This window comes from Pteropus alecto, unplaced genomic scaffold (genome assembly GCF_000325575.1).
Source record: "Pteropus alecto unplaced genomic scaffold, ASM32557v1 scaffold106, whole genome shotgun sequence".
Taxonomy (NCBI): domain Eukaryota; kingdom Metazoa; phylum Chordata; class Mammalia; order Chiroptera; family Pteropodidae; genus Pteropus; species Pteropus alecto.
The window spans coordinates 11,207,718-11,224,723 of record NW_006442103.1 but is presented as its reverse complement, the minus strand read 5'-3'; the positions used below and the strand labels follow the sequence as shown (position 1 = coordinate 11,224,723).

Below are 17,006 nucleotides of genomic sequence, written 5' to 3'. Positions count from 1 at the left end.
CAGTTTTCAGTTAAACAATTATATAAAGTAGAAAGGTCACAGGACACACAACGACAACGCAGCCGACCGAATTTTCTTATTTATTAAAGAACAAATAAATTTTGCTTAAAGTTTTAAAAATGACATTAAAACTTAGTTCATTTTTCCACTGAATAAAGTTGAGAAAAAGGCTGGCTTTCAGATCATATATTTATTTAAAAAAATAAAATGGATCAACAAAATTACCACATTATTCTGCATGCTAATAGGATTTCCCCAGCCCATGAGAGATACCATTTCTTGAGCAATAAAAAAAAATGACTTCCTTAACAATGTAAAGATAAGAAACCTTTCGATTCAAATTCAAGGTCTTTGTCACTAGTTCCACCTCACAAACTAGTGGGATGTATCTGTGCCACAAGCTGAGCTCCTTAGTACAATGCTTGAGAAGACACGAAACAAGGATGTCACTAAAAGATGATGATTTGTTAAACTTATAAAGCAACCACCTTTTGGCCTGCAAATATTCATCATTAGAAATTTCCACCACTGGTGATCTGCTCCCCCCATGACAATTTTATTCAGAATCCAGGATAATTACAAACACATGGCATTTTTTCCTGCATGCTTTCTCGGGCCAAACCCTGTATGACAACGTACGATTTACAGAATGGGACCTGAAATTCCCATCCTCACACAGGATAGTTAAGGAGTGTTATCAATAACAAAGAATAAAAGTTATACGACATTGATTATTATAAATTATATTTGTTCTTGTCCACCCCATTCTCCTTAATATGTTCAGATTCTTTCCCACAGAAAACATGAGTTTCTTATAAAACACCGATTATTTTGTTAATGATGATTAGAATGAGCTATAGAGACCTTGATTCTGAAGACATGTATGTGCAGGTGAGACGCAATCTGATTGCAGACACTGACGCAGTAGCGGATCAAATCAAAGAGAGAGAAGACCTGGAAGGAAAAACACTATTAGTCTCGGGACAGCTACGGTCATCCCTAACATCTCCGAAATGAAGACGAGTAGCTTCTGACTTGGTTCTCTTCAGATTCATCCTCGATCACATACGGTTTAAAAACTCAATATCCTCATTAATTTTTCCTTTATGTTAAAGATCAACACTCTTAGAGACATGGTGACTATTTTAGGCTTTGCAGACAATGCTGTCTTTGTCACAACCGCTCAACTCTGCCACGGTAGCATGAAAGCAGCAATAGACAATAGGTAAAAGAATGGCAATGACTGTGTCCCAATAAAACTTTATTTACAAAAACAGGCCATTGGCCCACAGGGTATAGTTTGCAAACTCCTGCTTTATAGTTGGAAATATGGAATTTCTAAGCACTGATGCAGGCAGAATTTATAAATAATGATGCCAAAAAAAAAAAAAGGCTCAAAGATGAAGCCACAGGAACTCTCACAAAGTCCCATAAATATGGTTTTCTGATGTTCTAAATTGTTACAATTTTGTGATCTATCTCTCAGGACTGGCCCACTGATGCAAAGGAACTAGCAGCTTCTACCTCATAAAACAGCACAGTACTTACCAGGGCAATCCAAAGTACAATATATTCATCAATAAAGCTGTTAAAATATTGGTCCAGAAACAAAAGTGCTGGGCCTATGAATGCTGTATCATGCAAATGCATTTCACTTTTAGTCATGTGTGCCACCTGTGAATAAAAGAGAATCAATTATGTATGTACACATTCCCTTATTAGAGCAACTGAGAGCTACAGAGTAAATCAGTATTCTGCTCAGATATCAAATTTCAAGAATTTTTTTAGCAATATCTGTTGAATTTCCAAAACCAAAAAACCAACAACATAAAGCATATGTGAGAACTACACACCAAAGAGACATACCATGTCACCTAAGTCCCACAAAAGATGCTTTTCAAAAGGAGCCTAATTTAAGTGTAGAGATTGAGATTTAAGAATGCAAATAAATGAAATAACCAAATTAAACTATGGATAGAAAGGAGAATTGGAGAGGTTCAAGGAGCATCTGGTAATCTCATATTGAAGCTTCACAGAAGAGTAAAAACAGCTCCCATACTGATGTCTAGAGATACTGATCGGAGGAGAGCAAACTCTAGAACTGCGTAGGAAACTATGGAATGAAAACTATGACCAGAAAACCAAAATAAAATTAAAATTAAAATAACAAACAAACCCGAACTTTCGTGCTTACCACAAGCTTATTGGTGATTTTAGCAGATACAAAACCAAAAGTCAGTATATAAAGACATGGATGCTTTTCAAAAAGCTGGACTGCTGATTTCTTGTAGATCATCACAGCTAATGTAATCACTGATCCAATATGGAGAAAAGGAGAAAGGACACTTGTTCCCTGTACAGAGAAAGGAGAAATGAGGAATTAATAGTGCTCAATACCGATCAGATGCTACTTGAATCTGCCATAAGAAAGATCAACTCAACTTTTCAAAACCTCATGATGCCTGGCGGCCAGCAGTTTCTGTAACAGACCAGAACAGCAAGCGAAAAGCGGCGGCCTGGACTGGTTCGGCACAAACTGAGAGCCCAGGACAAAGCAGGTCATACTTTTTAAAAAATATATGTATATAAAAGTTTGTGTCTGTCTATGTGTGTGCATCACAAAAATATGCATCTATAAGCATATAAATATGCACGTATAAATAAAACTGAAGTTTTGGATATTGTTTTTTTAAGACAAAACAGAAACTCTAAGTTAACAAGTGATTTTAAACAATTCAAATGAAAAACAGAGTGACTAGAAAACCAGGTCCTAGCATAAACAAATACTGGAAATACACTTACTGCTATTGTTGATCCATTTTTCCCAACACCACCGGTGAAGATCACACGGAAGTAATTCGTACAGGAAAATATGGTCCCTGCTACAGTACAAAGTGCAGGAAAAACTTTCACTTGAATATTCAGCATTGGAATCTTTAATAGGTAGAGAGAAAGAATGATTAAAATACATACAAATTAAAATAAGAATCCGGAACGAATATTTGATTCATATTCTGATATGTTCTCTATTCCCTCTAGTTTAGTAACTACTTAAATTAATGGAAGTTTCTCTCTCCTTTCCTTTATAAGCAATATAACAAGTCACAAAGGATGAGGCTATATAAAAGTTGATCTAATTTTTGATATCGATCCTTAAAAAAAATAACTGATCCAACTTTATTTGTGTCATAAGCTAAGTAGGGTTCACCTAACACATCCCAGAGGTCTCCCAACAGTGAACCTGGCTGTCTTCTGGCGTTTTTATAAAAGAAGTGTAGTTTGTCTTTTCCTTTGTGCATTTTTTAACTCCACCTTTAAATCTGTAATTCATTACTAATTGTTATGGAGAGAAAGCATGGCGCATAAAAGACTAGAAATATTTGCAACTAGATTGAAAGAAATCTGTAAACTAGAGAATGGAAGACAGAATTTCTACTCAGGAGAGTTCCCAACTCCATATTGTTAGGATAGGGCAGCTGGTAAAAGCAGAGGGCCCCTAAGGGAGCACGCATATGCAGAGGAGGAAACAAGTCAAGCTCCACCAAGCTAGGTACAGTTCTACAATTGTGAAGCCAAAATTTTTAACATATGGATTTACTTTTCAGAAGAAGTAAATAACATATTTTTATAGTATGCTGAAAATCTACCTAAAATAAGGAGGGCTGAGTGGATTGGAATCATACATTTCATCTCACAAGCACAAATCGATCATTTAAAATGAAAAATACTTGCATTAAAATTTTAAAATCATTAAGATTCTCTCCCTTTTTACACCTCTCCTTTAGCTTTTCTGAAATCTCAAATTTTGTCCAATATGGACGGAAAAGAAAGCACCAGTAGAATGATACAGTCTAACCACAGAAACAAATGACTATAGGAATAAGATTCCAAAAGCCCACAAAGGTTTAACAGGCAATGAATTCTTACAATGAACACATTTTAATTAGGGTCGTTCATACTTTTTAGGGCTGCCATCTGCCTACACTTTAAAATCAAATAGGAAATGAGAATTTTCCTACTTTTTGTATATATAAAACCCCAGTAAAATTGGTAGAGACATAAATTTTAATGTTTAGATACTCTATTCAACATTCTCAAGAACTCTGTTTATACAACTCTGATCTCTTGCAAAACTGCAGCTCTAAAAAAAATTGAAATCAACTGTTCAAATTCCAAGTTGCACTGTGGCAGTGTTTAATTTTCTAAAATGAATAGGTCAACTTAAAAATCAAGCCCAGAACTTTATGGAGCATCCTGATCTTACTTCCCTAATTGATCTCCAAACCCTACAGCCCAAATCAAAACTAGTTTTCAATAAAAGAGAAAATCAACACCATGGTTGCTTTGAACTCCAAGAGATTTTTCTGCTCTAGTTCTGAAAACTAGAACTATCACAATGTAAATCTGATGCACCTTTTCTCTCCAGAGACAAAGAACCAGTCTAGCAAAGAGGGAAATACTACACTCCCTCAGATTTCAGAAGAAGCAAAGCATTAATCCATTGCACGCCTGTATTCAAGCCAGGGTACTGAATGAGCACCAACTCTGGTGTAGCAGTAATCTGTGCCAGTTGAACTAAATGGCATCACAACTGTATTTAAAATCTGGAAAATGCTACAGGAGCATGGAAATTGTGGCCCTTTAAAGAGAGAATAAACAGAAACATTAGTAAAGCCAGGCTTAGTAAATGGCTTGGAACACAAAAGGAAGCAAGCAAGCAAGTACAGACTCAGAAGCAAGGTATCATAAACATTCTTAGGACCCTCTTCACTTCTGTCATATATAATAGCTATATACACCAAAACATAAGCTCCTGACTGCAGGACTTTGTTTGAATTGATTTTTATATTCACTCTAAAACTGCATATTGTAGGTGCTCAATATACACTTGTCAAATGAAGATCTCCTTCTTGCTCTCCATGTAGAATTACTATTTTGAGAGAGTACAGAGCTACACCTTGCCCCCACATTAAGAAGGAAAAAGGTAGTTAGCTACCAGAAAATCTGAGGCAAAATGAAGGGAAATCTGGGGTCAGAGGAATCCCAAGCCTCACCAAGTGATCCCTTAAAAATCAGCACCGAATGACTGACTTACAAAAAGCACTTAAAAGTGTTGCCATTTTCACCTCACACCCAAGATTAAGGGAGGTGAGCACTGTCTGTCTTTCCCAATCTTTCTCTTTCTGTCCTCCTGGAACTTGTCCAAGGTGGCCAAAGTGGCCAGAAAGCTGTACGAAAACATCTTTGTCTCAGGCCTACCCAGAACTCCCTTGGGTCATAGTGTCTACCCTACAGCCAAGGGAAACCTTCAGGATTCATGCCATGAAAATTACATAACTCAATAATATCGATCTAATGGAATGCATTTTTAAAAAGGTTAGAAATGAAAAAATATCTTAAATCCCCCAATTTACTATATTATAATGTGCCAATGCTTTAATAGTTTGGGTTAATGCAGAATATCAGTTACTAAACTGCTGGGCATAATGAAATGTTTTTATAGGCTTTACAATTTTTAGCAGAAATAGAAACTATCATTTTGAGATTAGATACTTTCTTCCAAAGAATGTGGGAATATGTCTATTTATAAATACTTTTAACATAACTGATTTCCAGCAAAGTAGGATTTAACAATAATTAGTGTCCACCAAAATGTTTAAGAAAAATCGCCTTGTCTGAATTATTTAAGTGTAAGGGTACTTCTCAAGTCTTTTAGTTTAAGAATGAAATACCAACAAATTACATTACTTAGGAGGTCTTCAGTTCTACCTAATGAATAAAGTGTCCCATGGTTTAATACACATTTAATGAACTACACATTTACAAGAATCGAATGTCTAAAAATAAACAAATGAACAAAATCATCAACTGTCAGTGAAAAGTAACCATGAGGAGATTATCTGTGGGTCCCCTTCAAAGTAATGATAGTCTCCTTTTTTTTTTTTTTTAAAAGAGTGATATGATAGAAGATAGTCCTAAGACATTCCAAAAGGATATATTCTTTTGGGGGAAGCGATACACAAAAAATATAGTTTTGTTTCCTGCAACATGTAAACCATGTACTGACTTTTGCATATGAAAATCATTTCTTTCATTAAAAAAAAAAATCCAGCCAAATCAACAAAAACTACCTATCACCTTTGGTAAAAACCCATTTCTTGGAAACAAACAAAAAAAGCAGCAAGAAATGAGTAATCTACATACAGTGGACCTAAGTCACTTACTTTTGCAGGACAGCTGATCTTGTAGAATCAACTTTACGAAGACATTTGCACTACTTTTGTTTTTATCATAAATTCGCTTTCTAAATATCAGTTAAAGCTTTTTAATGAATATTTGGAAAGCAATTTCCATTTTATGCCCTCAAACTCAAAAGAGATGAACAATTCATATCTGGGCCCTAAATAAATAACCTTCTTTTCATTTTGGCACACAAGTGGGGTCACAACATGTAGTAATCCTTCCTAAACCAATATAATATAATTCAGAACAGCATATTTGGCAGTAAGTCCATAAGGCCAAGTTAAAAAAAAAAAAAAAAAGAAAAGAAATGTAGTGGCTTGAGGTCAATTATGTGAATTTGTACTGGGAATTGCTCAAAGAACACAGAATATTTCTCTCAGCCTCCAAATAGCCCCAGTGATGTCGAGTCCTTCCCTTCTAATGCTGGTACCAGTAGGACCAGTGATGCTCTTAAGACAAGGGCCTGGGAGCCTGTTTCCCTACTGCAACCTGACCTCACTGATCCTGGAACTGGACTGCTGGTTCTGGGAACTCCATTCCAGTCCTGGATCTGAGAGTTCCTCAGATTACTTTTTAAAATATATAATAAAAAAAGATGATTGTTATCTTTATTATCAATGAAGATAGGACAAAATATTTGATCTTTTTAAAAGAAAAAAGTTACATCTGTTATATACATGTACAGATCATGTGAATAAATCTTAATTTAAAAAGGCAACAAGCATACTTGAATCAAATTACTGCCAGGCAATACCTAAAAAATAAGGATATGTGTATAGCCGATGTGTGTACATAACTTCATTTACGACAATGCTTTATGTATTTCTCTACTGATAAGAATAATTAGGTGTATATAACTGATGCTGATTTGTTCTTGGATGATCAAGCCAGAAATCCCATTTTCTTTTTGTTACTGAAACTATGGTAATTTATATATGTTTAAGATATTCAAAATAATCTTGGAGGGGGTAGATTTTGGCATAAAACAGAAATCCTCTGAAAATAATCAATACAGTCAAGAGATATAAAAAATTTAAGTGAGGTTAGGCTTCAGACTTTGTGATCTCGTTTTAGGGAAAGGAAAACTTCCTCTATGGCTAAATTGTTTAAAAATGTAGCATATTTAACCCGGTGGAGAGCAAAAATAATAAAATTCTCTAGTGATATCTATAAATCTCAGATTTCACTACAGACCCTATTGGCTTTTGAGACTAATGTGTAAAAAAGATGTGAACCTGAATATTATGTACATGACTGAAGAGTTTCATATTTTTCCTGGTTGACAACGGATTATTTTTATTCCTTCATCTCCTTCCTTACAACCTTATCCTCCTAACAAAAGGCATTAAACAATTACTGGTACTAAATACTCAGGAAAGTATATTAACTACACTTCGCATATCTAATTTACCATCACTAAGTGACTTGGGTAAGGGAAAACTCTTGCTCAGTACATTTCCTCTATACCTGAAAATTAATCTGTTTTATAAGAATTCTTTTCATTTAGAAGTAGTAAATCTTTTTGGTTAAGATCACACCAAACAGATTACAAATCCTCTATTCTGAATGGGTGGTGGCAGCAGCGAGCAGCAGCTACCTGGACCAGGGAGTACAGACTACTCTGACTCTAATCTGCAAGGAGTCATTCCACCTGCAAGAACAGCTACTTTTATTAAAGGCTTACCATTTGATAGGCACTGTTTGAAGTGCTTTAGACGTATTTACTCATTTAATTCACAAAATAACCTGATGCGACAGGTGCTAGTATTGTCCTCATTCTACAGAGGAGGAAACTAACCCACAGAGAGTTAAATAGCAGATGAAGTTCACACAGTAGGCAGTGGAGCCTGGAGAAACTCGGGCAGTCTGGTTCCAGAACCTATGTTCTTGGCATCCATATTGTACATATTATATTCTGTCTTTCAGAAGTCTGTGGGAAATAATTGTGATTGTAGGGGTGACTATGTTTCGGGTCAGGTTGAATCGTGTCTTAGCTTGTTAAAACAATCCCTATGGCACTGATTTCAATAAGTATTTGTTCTGTTTTGGGGCCAGAGTTAATGTGCTACCCCAAATTTGTTATTCAGGTTTAAGCACATGACAGAAAAACTAGTAGACTCAGAGAGTTCAGAAAGACAATAAAAGGTCTGGTTTAATCTTGTCATTGGTTAACTTGGTCCACTACCTGCTGTTTCCTCAGATGTAAAACAGGATGACAATAATTCAGACGGCCTTCAAAAATGGTCCTTAATGCACCTAATATACCCTGTAACTCAAGTAGTAAAATTCACCATGCCCTAAGAGAAGTCTGTGTCCTATCACTGCTGTGACTCTTGATTTTCAAAGAATATTTTTACATGTTACCCTTTAACTGGATTATCCTATATTAGAAACACAAGCAAATGACAACATGCATTACATGGGGTACACAATATGAACACAGTTACCATAGATTGCCAAAAAGGTGGTCCTCCAATCACTGCCAGTAAATGCATGATTATTATGAAGATTTGCACTTCAGTCACATCAATTCTGATTAGGTAAAAAAAAGCCAAAAAAGCAGAATTACTCAAAACAATTTCAAGTTAATTACTTGCAAGCTTAGCAGCATTCCTCTATCATGCACAATAGAAAAAAAATCTCAAATATTGAGGAAAAGGGAAAAGGAGGTGTCAAAAATTTGTTATGAGCAAAATCAAATAACATCCAGAGACTTTTAATTTAGTTTGATGAATTTCACAGAGCAATAAAAACCCCTCCTTTCCAAAGGAAATTTCTGACGCATTGAAGTTGGGCTGAAACTATAACTTAACCTTTCCCACCAAAAAAAAAAAAAAAAAAAGAAAAGAAGTGTGTGTGTATTAAATTTTTTGAGTGTCAAACAGAAGATTGCACGGTACCACTATGTAATATGAGATCTTGAAATAAGTGTTTTGTAGCATCAAATGGAAGAAATGGTGTGCTTTTACTAACGTAACATAAATCACTGAGACCTTGCAAAACTTACTGCCCTTTAGATATATTCATTTAGTGCCTTCTATGGTATGGGTATGAAAAAAGTTTTACCCAATTCTCAATCAGATTCTTATGTTTATTAGGATAACTACCCTAAGATTTCTGGAAAGAAGATAGTGAAAGTAGCCAAGAATTAGCTTGGAGGTTGAAAATGAAAATGACCTTACAGTTGAGAAGAGACAAACCTGGTACAAAAACAGGGCAGTAGAAATTAGAAAGTCTGAAGAAAAGAATATGGGCAAAAAGATTGAAAAACAAAGCCATAAACTGGTGTTTCTTTCCTTCTGCAGACTAATGCTTCATAAAATCTTGAGATTATTATTCTCAGATTATTGGATCCAAAAACATCACTCATTGAGGGAGTGGTTATAAAAATTATGGTAGTTCCACACCATGGAAAATTTGGTAGCTTTTAAAAAAAGGGTGGGGCAGCTCCTTACATAGTGATATGGAAAAATATCAGATATATTAGGTTAAAAAAAAAAGTTCAAGAATGTGTATATGCTACTTTTTGTACAAAAATGAAAAATAATATTCTATTTTTATTTTTTGCCATTACATAACAAATTTCCGGAAGGATGCACTACACACTAAGAACAGTGTTACCCACTGGAGGACAATGTGGGAACTGGGCAGCTAGGAGATGAGGATGGGAAGGAGACTGTTAACTGCATAACTTTTTTTTGTTAGTTTTTAAAGTGAATAATTTATCTATTAAGAAAGTAAATTTTTAAAAAATCAGTTTAAGTAAATATCATCAAGAGGGTCACTTCCCAGAGCAGAATGGAGGCCCCATTTCTAAAACTGATACTGAAAACAGTCTCTAAAGTGAACTTAAGATACTAAGCTCTCACGCCCACAACTAGGTTGAAACCAGTTTCCCGCAACTAAAAAAACTGATCTTTGTTTGCTCAAGAATGTTTTTTTTAAACAGAAGCTTATCAAGCTGCAAACATAGAGTGATGTAGTTATCTTGAAATACACATTTATTGGAAAAAAAATGGACTGAATTAGGCTAAAAAGAATCTGTAGAGCTGACCTGGTGAGTGGTGTTGCCAATAAGGGAAATTAGACTCAGTAGCAGACTCAGGAGACTAAGCAGGTGTCAAAGATGATCGACTCTGTCCTGGGTGGAGGAGGGCAGACATCTTACAACATTTTGCTGGATATGTGAAGTAGCCTTTTGGGAGGGGAAGGGCCAGAAGTATAGAATTACAAAATAAAAATGATGGGAACCTTATGCAATTAATCTTTGTACCTTGGATAAATGTAAAAGAGAATAGGAAACATGAAAGATCTTTATAAAGCCCCACACTGGGAGAGCTAACAAATGCGTTTAGTTTGAATTCCAACAAGACTCAGCATTAACTGAGGGATGTAAAGGAATTTAACTGACATCCCGTGAGAGTCGGTAAGCATGTTAATCGTCTTTTCCCAGGCTTTTTAAAGTGTCTTTCCCCTCTAATATCCAAAATAAGACAATTTAATCTATTTTTCTTCGAGATGTGACATATGCATTTCAAAGATATACTTGTAGTTAATTTTTAAACATAAATTTTTTTTTGTTAAACTATACATAATAAATAGTGTTGTAATTTGGGTTGACTATTAGCTTGGTTAACACAATATATACTAGGGCTAAATTCACAACGTCAAAGAAACTCTTTGCATAATTTGACTTGTGAGCTATTTTTTAAAATGAAACATTTTGTTTAAAAAGTCATTGAAGGTGCCTGGAATCCTATTCGATTAGATCGCTATTAACTACAGATCTGCAATTACAGATTTGTGATTATTTATAAATGGATCTGAAAGACTAGGGAATTTATGCATAACCGGAATATGGCATTCATTGTATATTTTACCAGAAATACCATGGGTAGGGTGAAGACTGGTAGAATGAATACAGATTAGCCTAGGCATTTAATATACTGCCTTCCAATATTTTACTTCCTATCCTTGATAAGGGGTAAACTGGGCACGTAAGCTTCATGTTAAATAACATAACATTACAGCTGGTGACAACTGAGTTTTTTAATTCAAATGTTATATACAGAGAAAATCGAAGCATCTCTTTTTGAGATAAGCTTAGTTATTTAAAACAGTATTATCTACCGTGTGAATGACTATATGAATCTTCAGATTATCTGAGAAGACTTAAAAAAAAACCCAAAAACAAACAAAAACAAACAAAAAACCCCAACCCATCTAGTGAGTTTGAGTAAAAAGAGAAAAACAGCCAATATCTAGAATAGAGCGAGTCCTCAAGCTGAACTAAAATTTAGGTCTCAAATTTGAGGGGCGGCCTTTCCCTATCATCTTTGGAAACAGAAGAATTAGAAGAGAGTCCTCTCATCTCATTTAGTAATAATGCTGGAGTTAAGAGAAGGGATCGCAGACATATTCCTCCTCTCAAACTAGCATAGTCAATTCTGGAAGATATCTGGAAGCTACTGGGAGTTACTAACACGAGTCTTAACATTAATATAAGAACAGTGATAAGGAATGCCATTTATATGCCAGGCACTGTGGTTAGCATGTTACATTTTTGACTCTTAAATCTTCACGACCATCACAGGTGGTAGGACCTATTATCACAATTTTACAGATGAGGAAATGTATTCAGATAGGTTAAGTAACTTTTCCAAAGGCCCGTTACAGAGACAATAAATGGCAGAGCCTTGAAAGAAACTGGGAGTGTTGTTCCTACACAGGGCTGACGACACTCTTCTAATTTTTAGTCTACTAATCAACAGGGACAATCATCTGTCATATGTTTTTAACTTGCTATCACTAAGATTTCTATATGTTTCAGGATAATGTTTCTGTGCTCTAATAGACTATTCCCTAAAATGGTAGAGTACAATAGGCAGTAGCTGACATCAGAAGCTTGGATGCTAATAAACTAAATTAATTTGGAGACAAATTAGAAATACCACTCTTTCTGAAGCTTAATGTTTTCCCTGAACTTTGTTAAAAGCAAAAAGTACATCTGGCAATTTCATTTCAATGACCAAATCGGTTAAAGCAACAAATATTAAAAGCAAAAGAAAAATCTCTGCAAGTTAGCAGCAATTGGTAAAAAATAGTAGATCTGAAGAAAAAACATTTTTCATGATGTTAAAGTTCAAATGCATTAGTCTCCAGAAACCCTTTAATAGAAAGGGCTCTATAAATACATGGTACTTGTTATCATAGACAAGTATGCAATACATACAATCAATAGTCTCTTAATTTCAGTAAGAATATTGGTAAAAATGATCCTTGGTGAGTATATTAATAAACAAGCTATTAAAAATTATAAATTTATATTAAAAATTATAAATTTAGTCAAGTGTCATGAGCATAAAGCTTCAGTTCTTTAGAGAAAGTACCAGAAGACAGGTTAAGAGTAAAGGAATGCTAAAGAATGACACATCTTAAACTATGCACAGTTTTGACCGTAGGAGGGAATCCCACAATTATGGAAGTACAGTGTGAATTCAATTGAGAATGGCTTGTTTGCTCCTGAAATTAACTTCTCAGTATTCTTCACATTTCAAGTTCATGAGGACAAAAAGATGCAGAATATCCCTATTAATTTGTCCCCAAAATCATCATCACTGCTATTGAATAACTGGATTTACAACGCTGCAAGATATCTTTCAGAAACAGCTCTGCTACCAGAGATTCACTATTTCTATCATATTATCGAAGCATTTGGGGGCAATAGGACTCAGTGTAGGAAATCTAAAGTAGCCTTGCATTGCTAGAATAATCTGTCAGCTGTCCATATGAATAGCTCCCCAACACTCCCTGAACTGCAAAATAAACAGAAATTAAGCTCTATTTTTCTTGTAAATAAACCTTTTCATACTAAATTGTGAAGGATTCTGGGCTATTCTACCAGGAAATCATTTCCTAATAAATCTGGATATTTTATAAGTCATAAGTTCAAAATTACACTTCTAGTATGAGAAATAAAAGATGCATTACTTACTCTTAGCATTAATTGAGGAAATATGTATTTACTAAAAACAAAAAACCTGAAAAAGGAGGGTATTCAAAGGATGACTATAGTTAACGTTAAAGCTAAGGATACTTAGTTATAAAAGTGCAGATAAGAGAGGAAAACAGTAAACATAACAAATAAAAGTGAAAATAGCTTCTAGCATTAATTTTTTAAAAAACCAAGATCACTGAAAATAGAAGCAAAAGAACTAGTGCCACATTGCTTAAAGGTTATGCTAAAGAAGTTAAGAGAATAAACAGAATCTTTTCTACATTACTATAACTTGTCCCCTCAATTGATCTAAGGAAAACTCTGATTGCTTTATTGTTTTCAAAATATAAATACCAAAAAAATTCTATTTAATGGTGGAAAGGTATTTGTTTTAAAAATATTACATAGAACAAAAATGATGTTAAGTATAGTAGGTAAGTGAGATAATTGTTTTTAGCATCAAATCACCAGAAATATTATTTTTCAAAAATTTTTGTTTAATAGGGTGGATTTTTATTGCCCTATTATATATTAAAATTATACTTCTAATAATCTGTTTGTCTGTGAAATACCACCAGGAAGACTTTATTTTGTTGTTTTTAATTACTCTGTGCATGACAAAGGTGCTGTCTGAGTTTCACGCCATTGTTCAATGGACAGCATGAATACTCTAATTAACGGTTACCGTGAAGTTCCAGAACCAAGGTCCCAGGGTTCCTGTGAGAAGCTGGCTTATTATAATTATGATCTGGGACTCTGTAACATCGAATCTATGCATAAGGAAACAAACATTTCAAAATAACTTTACTCAGAGCTTTTGCTAAAGAGCCCTATTAATACAGGTGACAAAAATAAATTTAAAAGGTAGCGTTCTCCTTATAAAGACATCCAAAGAGTCAATGATATAATTTATACAATATGATTACTATCCTATGCATACATAGGATACACAGGTTTATTTCTTACCCAAATCAAAATAGTACAAGAGCTTAAAAACTATAACATGCTGAATAAATAACTAAATCGGCAGCTAGAAACACTAGAACTGAAAACACATTCAACTCTCGATACCTCGGAACAGTGATTACTACTTGCCAAATGATCACACTGTCTGTGTCACAGGTCCGTTCAGTGCCAGAACCTACCCAGACTTCCCTGCAGACAGAAATGCTTCCCAGAAGCCCCGATGCATAGTCACCTATGTGTCTGAAAAACCATTACTATCCCGCACTCTTTCACTGCCCCACACCTCATCAGGCTCCCACTTCTGCTATCTCAGTAAAATTAGCACTTGCATGTGGAAAGGAAAAGTGTGACTTTTTTAGATATGGTTAGAGCAAGATTCTAATTGGCCATTTCATTGTCCTGTTTCCTGATAATCTCTAGTCCAAAATCTTAACCTTTTTCCTCTTCCTCTTCCCTTAATTCCACACCAGCATCATAACTCTACTGGAGTTGTTTATCAGTGGCAAAAATAAGTAAAATATCCAATTCAGTTGCTAAAAAAAAGCTTTAGAACACAGATGGTAACAAAAATAGTGGTTCAGAACAGGTTTCGATAAAACTGGCATAATCAAAATTAAGTACTGAGGAATCCTAATGATACAGAAAGAGGTCCACGATTTTACCTGACGATCTCAGAGTCCAACTTGCAATCCAGGTTTTACAATAATACAAACAGTTGTTTTGGGATATTATAAAAATTTGATAAAAATTAAAATGGACAGAATCCAAATGAATGAATCATTGCTGAGGAAAAAAAAACACAGGAAAATAGAAACTTAAAGGAAAACCTCTGGTGTTTAATAAAACCTTAAACATCTATAGATACACAGATCCTATAAAGGCATTCAACAGGAAGTTTCCTAATTCTTAATCCACAGAAAGTGGATTATACATTAATGGACAACAGTTTTTAACTACTAGGATTGGATATTTATTCTTTAAAGGTTACTTAGATAAGAAGGTGAACTGGATTTGTCAAACTACCAGTTAAACGGTCTATTAACTTTTTTCATGTGATTATATAAAAAAAGTCAGAAGTTATGTATGATGGCATGGTTTTTAACTAATATAAATGTGAAACCTTAGAAGCATGAATTGAAAAATGTAACAAAGTGAAGATCATACTCTGTCTGCCATAATTATAAATAGTAAGTACATTAGAAGCAACATCTGTAAAATTAACAGACTCACAGAAAGAACCTTAGATATCATCTAATCCAAGACTCGGGTCTATGAAAGTTATGGGCCTTGCCAGAGCTGACACATAGAAAACATAATTTGAAGATAACACTTGGGGCAAGATATACTGCCCTAAGTTCAATTTATTATAATTTCTTTCTTATTTTTCTCCTGAAAAGATAAAGAGATTTTTTTCCTGAAATGATAATTTAAGAGCTCTACCTTTCATGGTGTGAAGGATTTTTTTTAAAGGCCCATGTTTTACATAAACCTAGCTTATTAAAGATTATTTAGGGTTCCTAAGCACTTATTACAGTGATTCTATACAGACATCCAGAAGTTATAAATTTAAAAATACCTAGATATGAAAGGTTTAGGCCTTCAAAGAGGAAATGTGAACTCTTCCGTTTAATATAATCCATAAACATTTAAAAAAATATTTTACAAGTGTTTACAGATGAGCTTCAATTCATAAATCTAATCTTCTTCCACTGACCCAATCCTTCTCCGAAGTTCTAGCCTCTAAGCCCATTTCCTCCCCAGTCTTTCACATCCAGGCTAATAAAAATCCTGAAGGCCTAAGCTGAGCGTGGAAGGGTCCCAAAGAGCAGAACTCATCACCATCGGATCTCTACTTGCTTACTCCAGAAGCACTGCAGGGGCATGGGTCTGCCTAGATGTGACAGGTACTAACATTCTCTGCGTAAGGCAGCTTTTAGCTGTGATCAGGGCAGAGTCCTGGAAGATAAGGCTCATAATTTCAGGGATGATGTATCCAAATCATATGGGCTTTCTCACAACACCTGACTTTGAGGGGAAATTACTTAGTTATGCATTAAATTACTGTGCCTATTTTTGTTTAAGACAATAAGAGCAAATTTAACAGCAACTAAAAATACTGGCATTAGGAGACTAAGAAATACAAACAAAAACTTCTCATTTGGCAAACATACTATTTTATAAGGTTATTAAATACATAACTTGAATTTATTACATATAAAAAATAAATTCTTGTGATTTTTCTCACTCGTGTGTAAACATTAAAATAAAACAATTAAAATAAAAATGTTTTAAAATAAAATCTCTAAGGTGCATAAGGCTGCTTTCACTTTCTGATTAACAGTAATTTTTAAAAATTTCTCTACTCAAGTTACAACTGAGAGTTGACCTTGTTCTTTCCTAATTAAACAAAATAAAATTTGGGCTTTCTCCTCCATGCATACAAACTTTACTTCCATATTTAACTTATTAAACATGTGCCTATTCTCTCTTCTCTCGAAAAACATGTAAAATACAAAATGGCATTTTTAAGACTTCTTTAGCAGTATCTATATTATTCTATATGCCTCCATTACATGGGTATTTTGATATCTCCTTAAATGTAAAGCACCTGAAACATATTTCTATGATTGTTGTAGCTGCCTTTTAATTTAAAAAATAAATTCTGTGTTGCTTTAGTGTGAATGCAGAATTTCAGAAAATTGTATACAATTTTCCCAAGTCAAAATCAATTCCTTATGATACTAATATTTAATTTAAACTGAAATATTAAATTCAAAATACGGTCTCAGTGGGAGAGGGT

At 34.4% G+C, this 17,006-nt stretch overlaps 1 protein-coding gene across 1 annotated transcript in view; it reads right to left on the bottom strand.

Annotated features, from left to right (window-relative positions):
* Window positions 1–62: 62 nt before the first annotated feature.
* The window catches only part of CEPT1 (choline/ethanolamine phosphotransferase 1), a 32,268-nt gene continuing 15,324 nt past the window's right edge, over window positions 63–17,006 (bottom strand). Inside the window, exons 5-9 of the mRNA XM_006919630.2 lie at window positions 8,691–8,775; window positions 2,803–2,934; window positions 2,195–2,353; window positions 1,549–1,674; window positions 63–954 (exon numbers count right to left, since the gene is read on the bottom strand). Of these exons, the coding sequence (XP_006919692.1) occupies window positions 835–954; window positions 1,549–1,674; window positions 2,195–2,353; window positions 2,803–2,934; window positions 8,691–8,775 (622 nt within the window). The 3' untranslated portion in view covers window positions 63–834. The remainder of the gene's footprint in view (window positions 955–1,548; window positions 1,675–2,194; window positions 2,354–2,802; window positions 2,935–8,690; window positions 8,776–17,006) is intronic.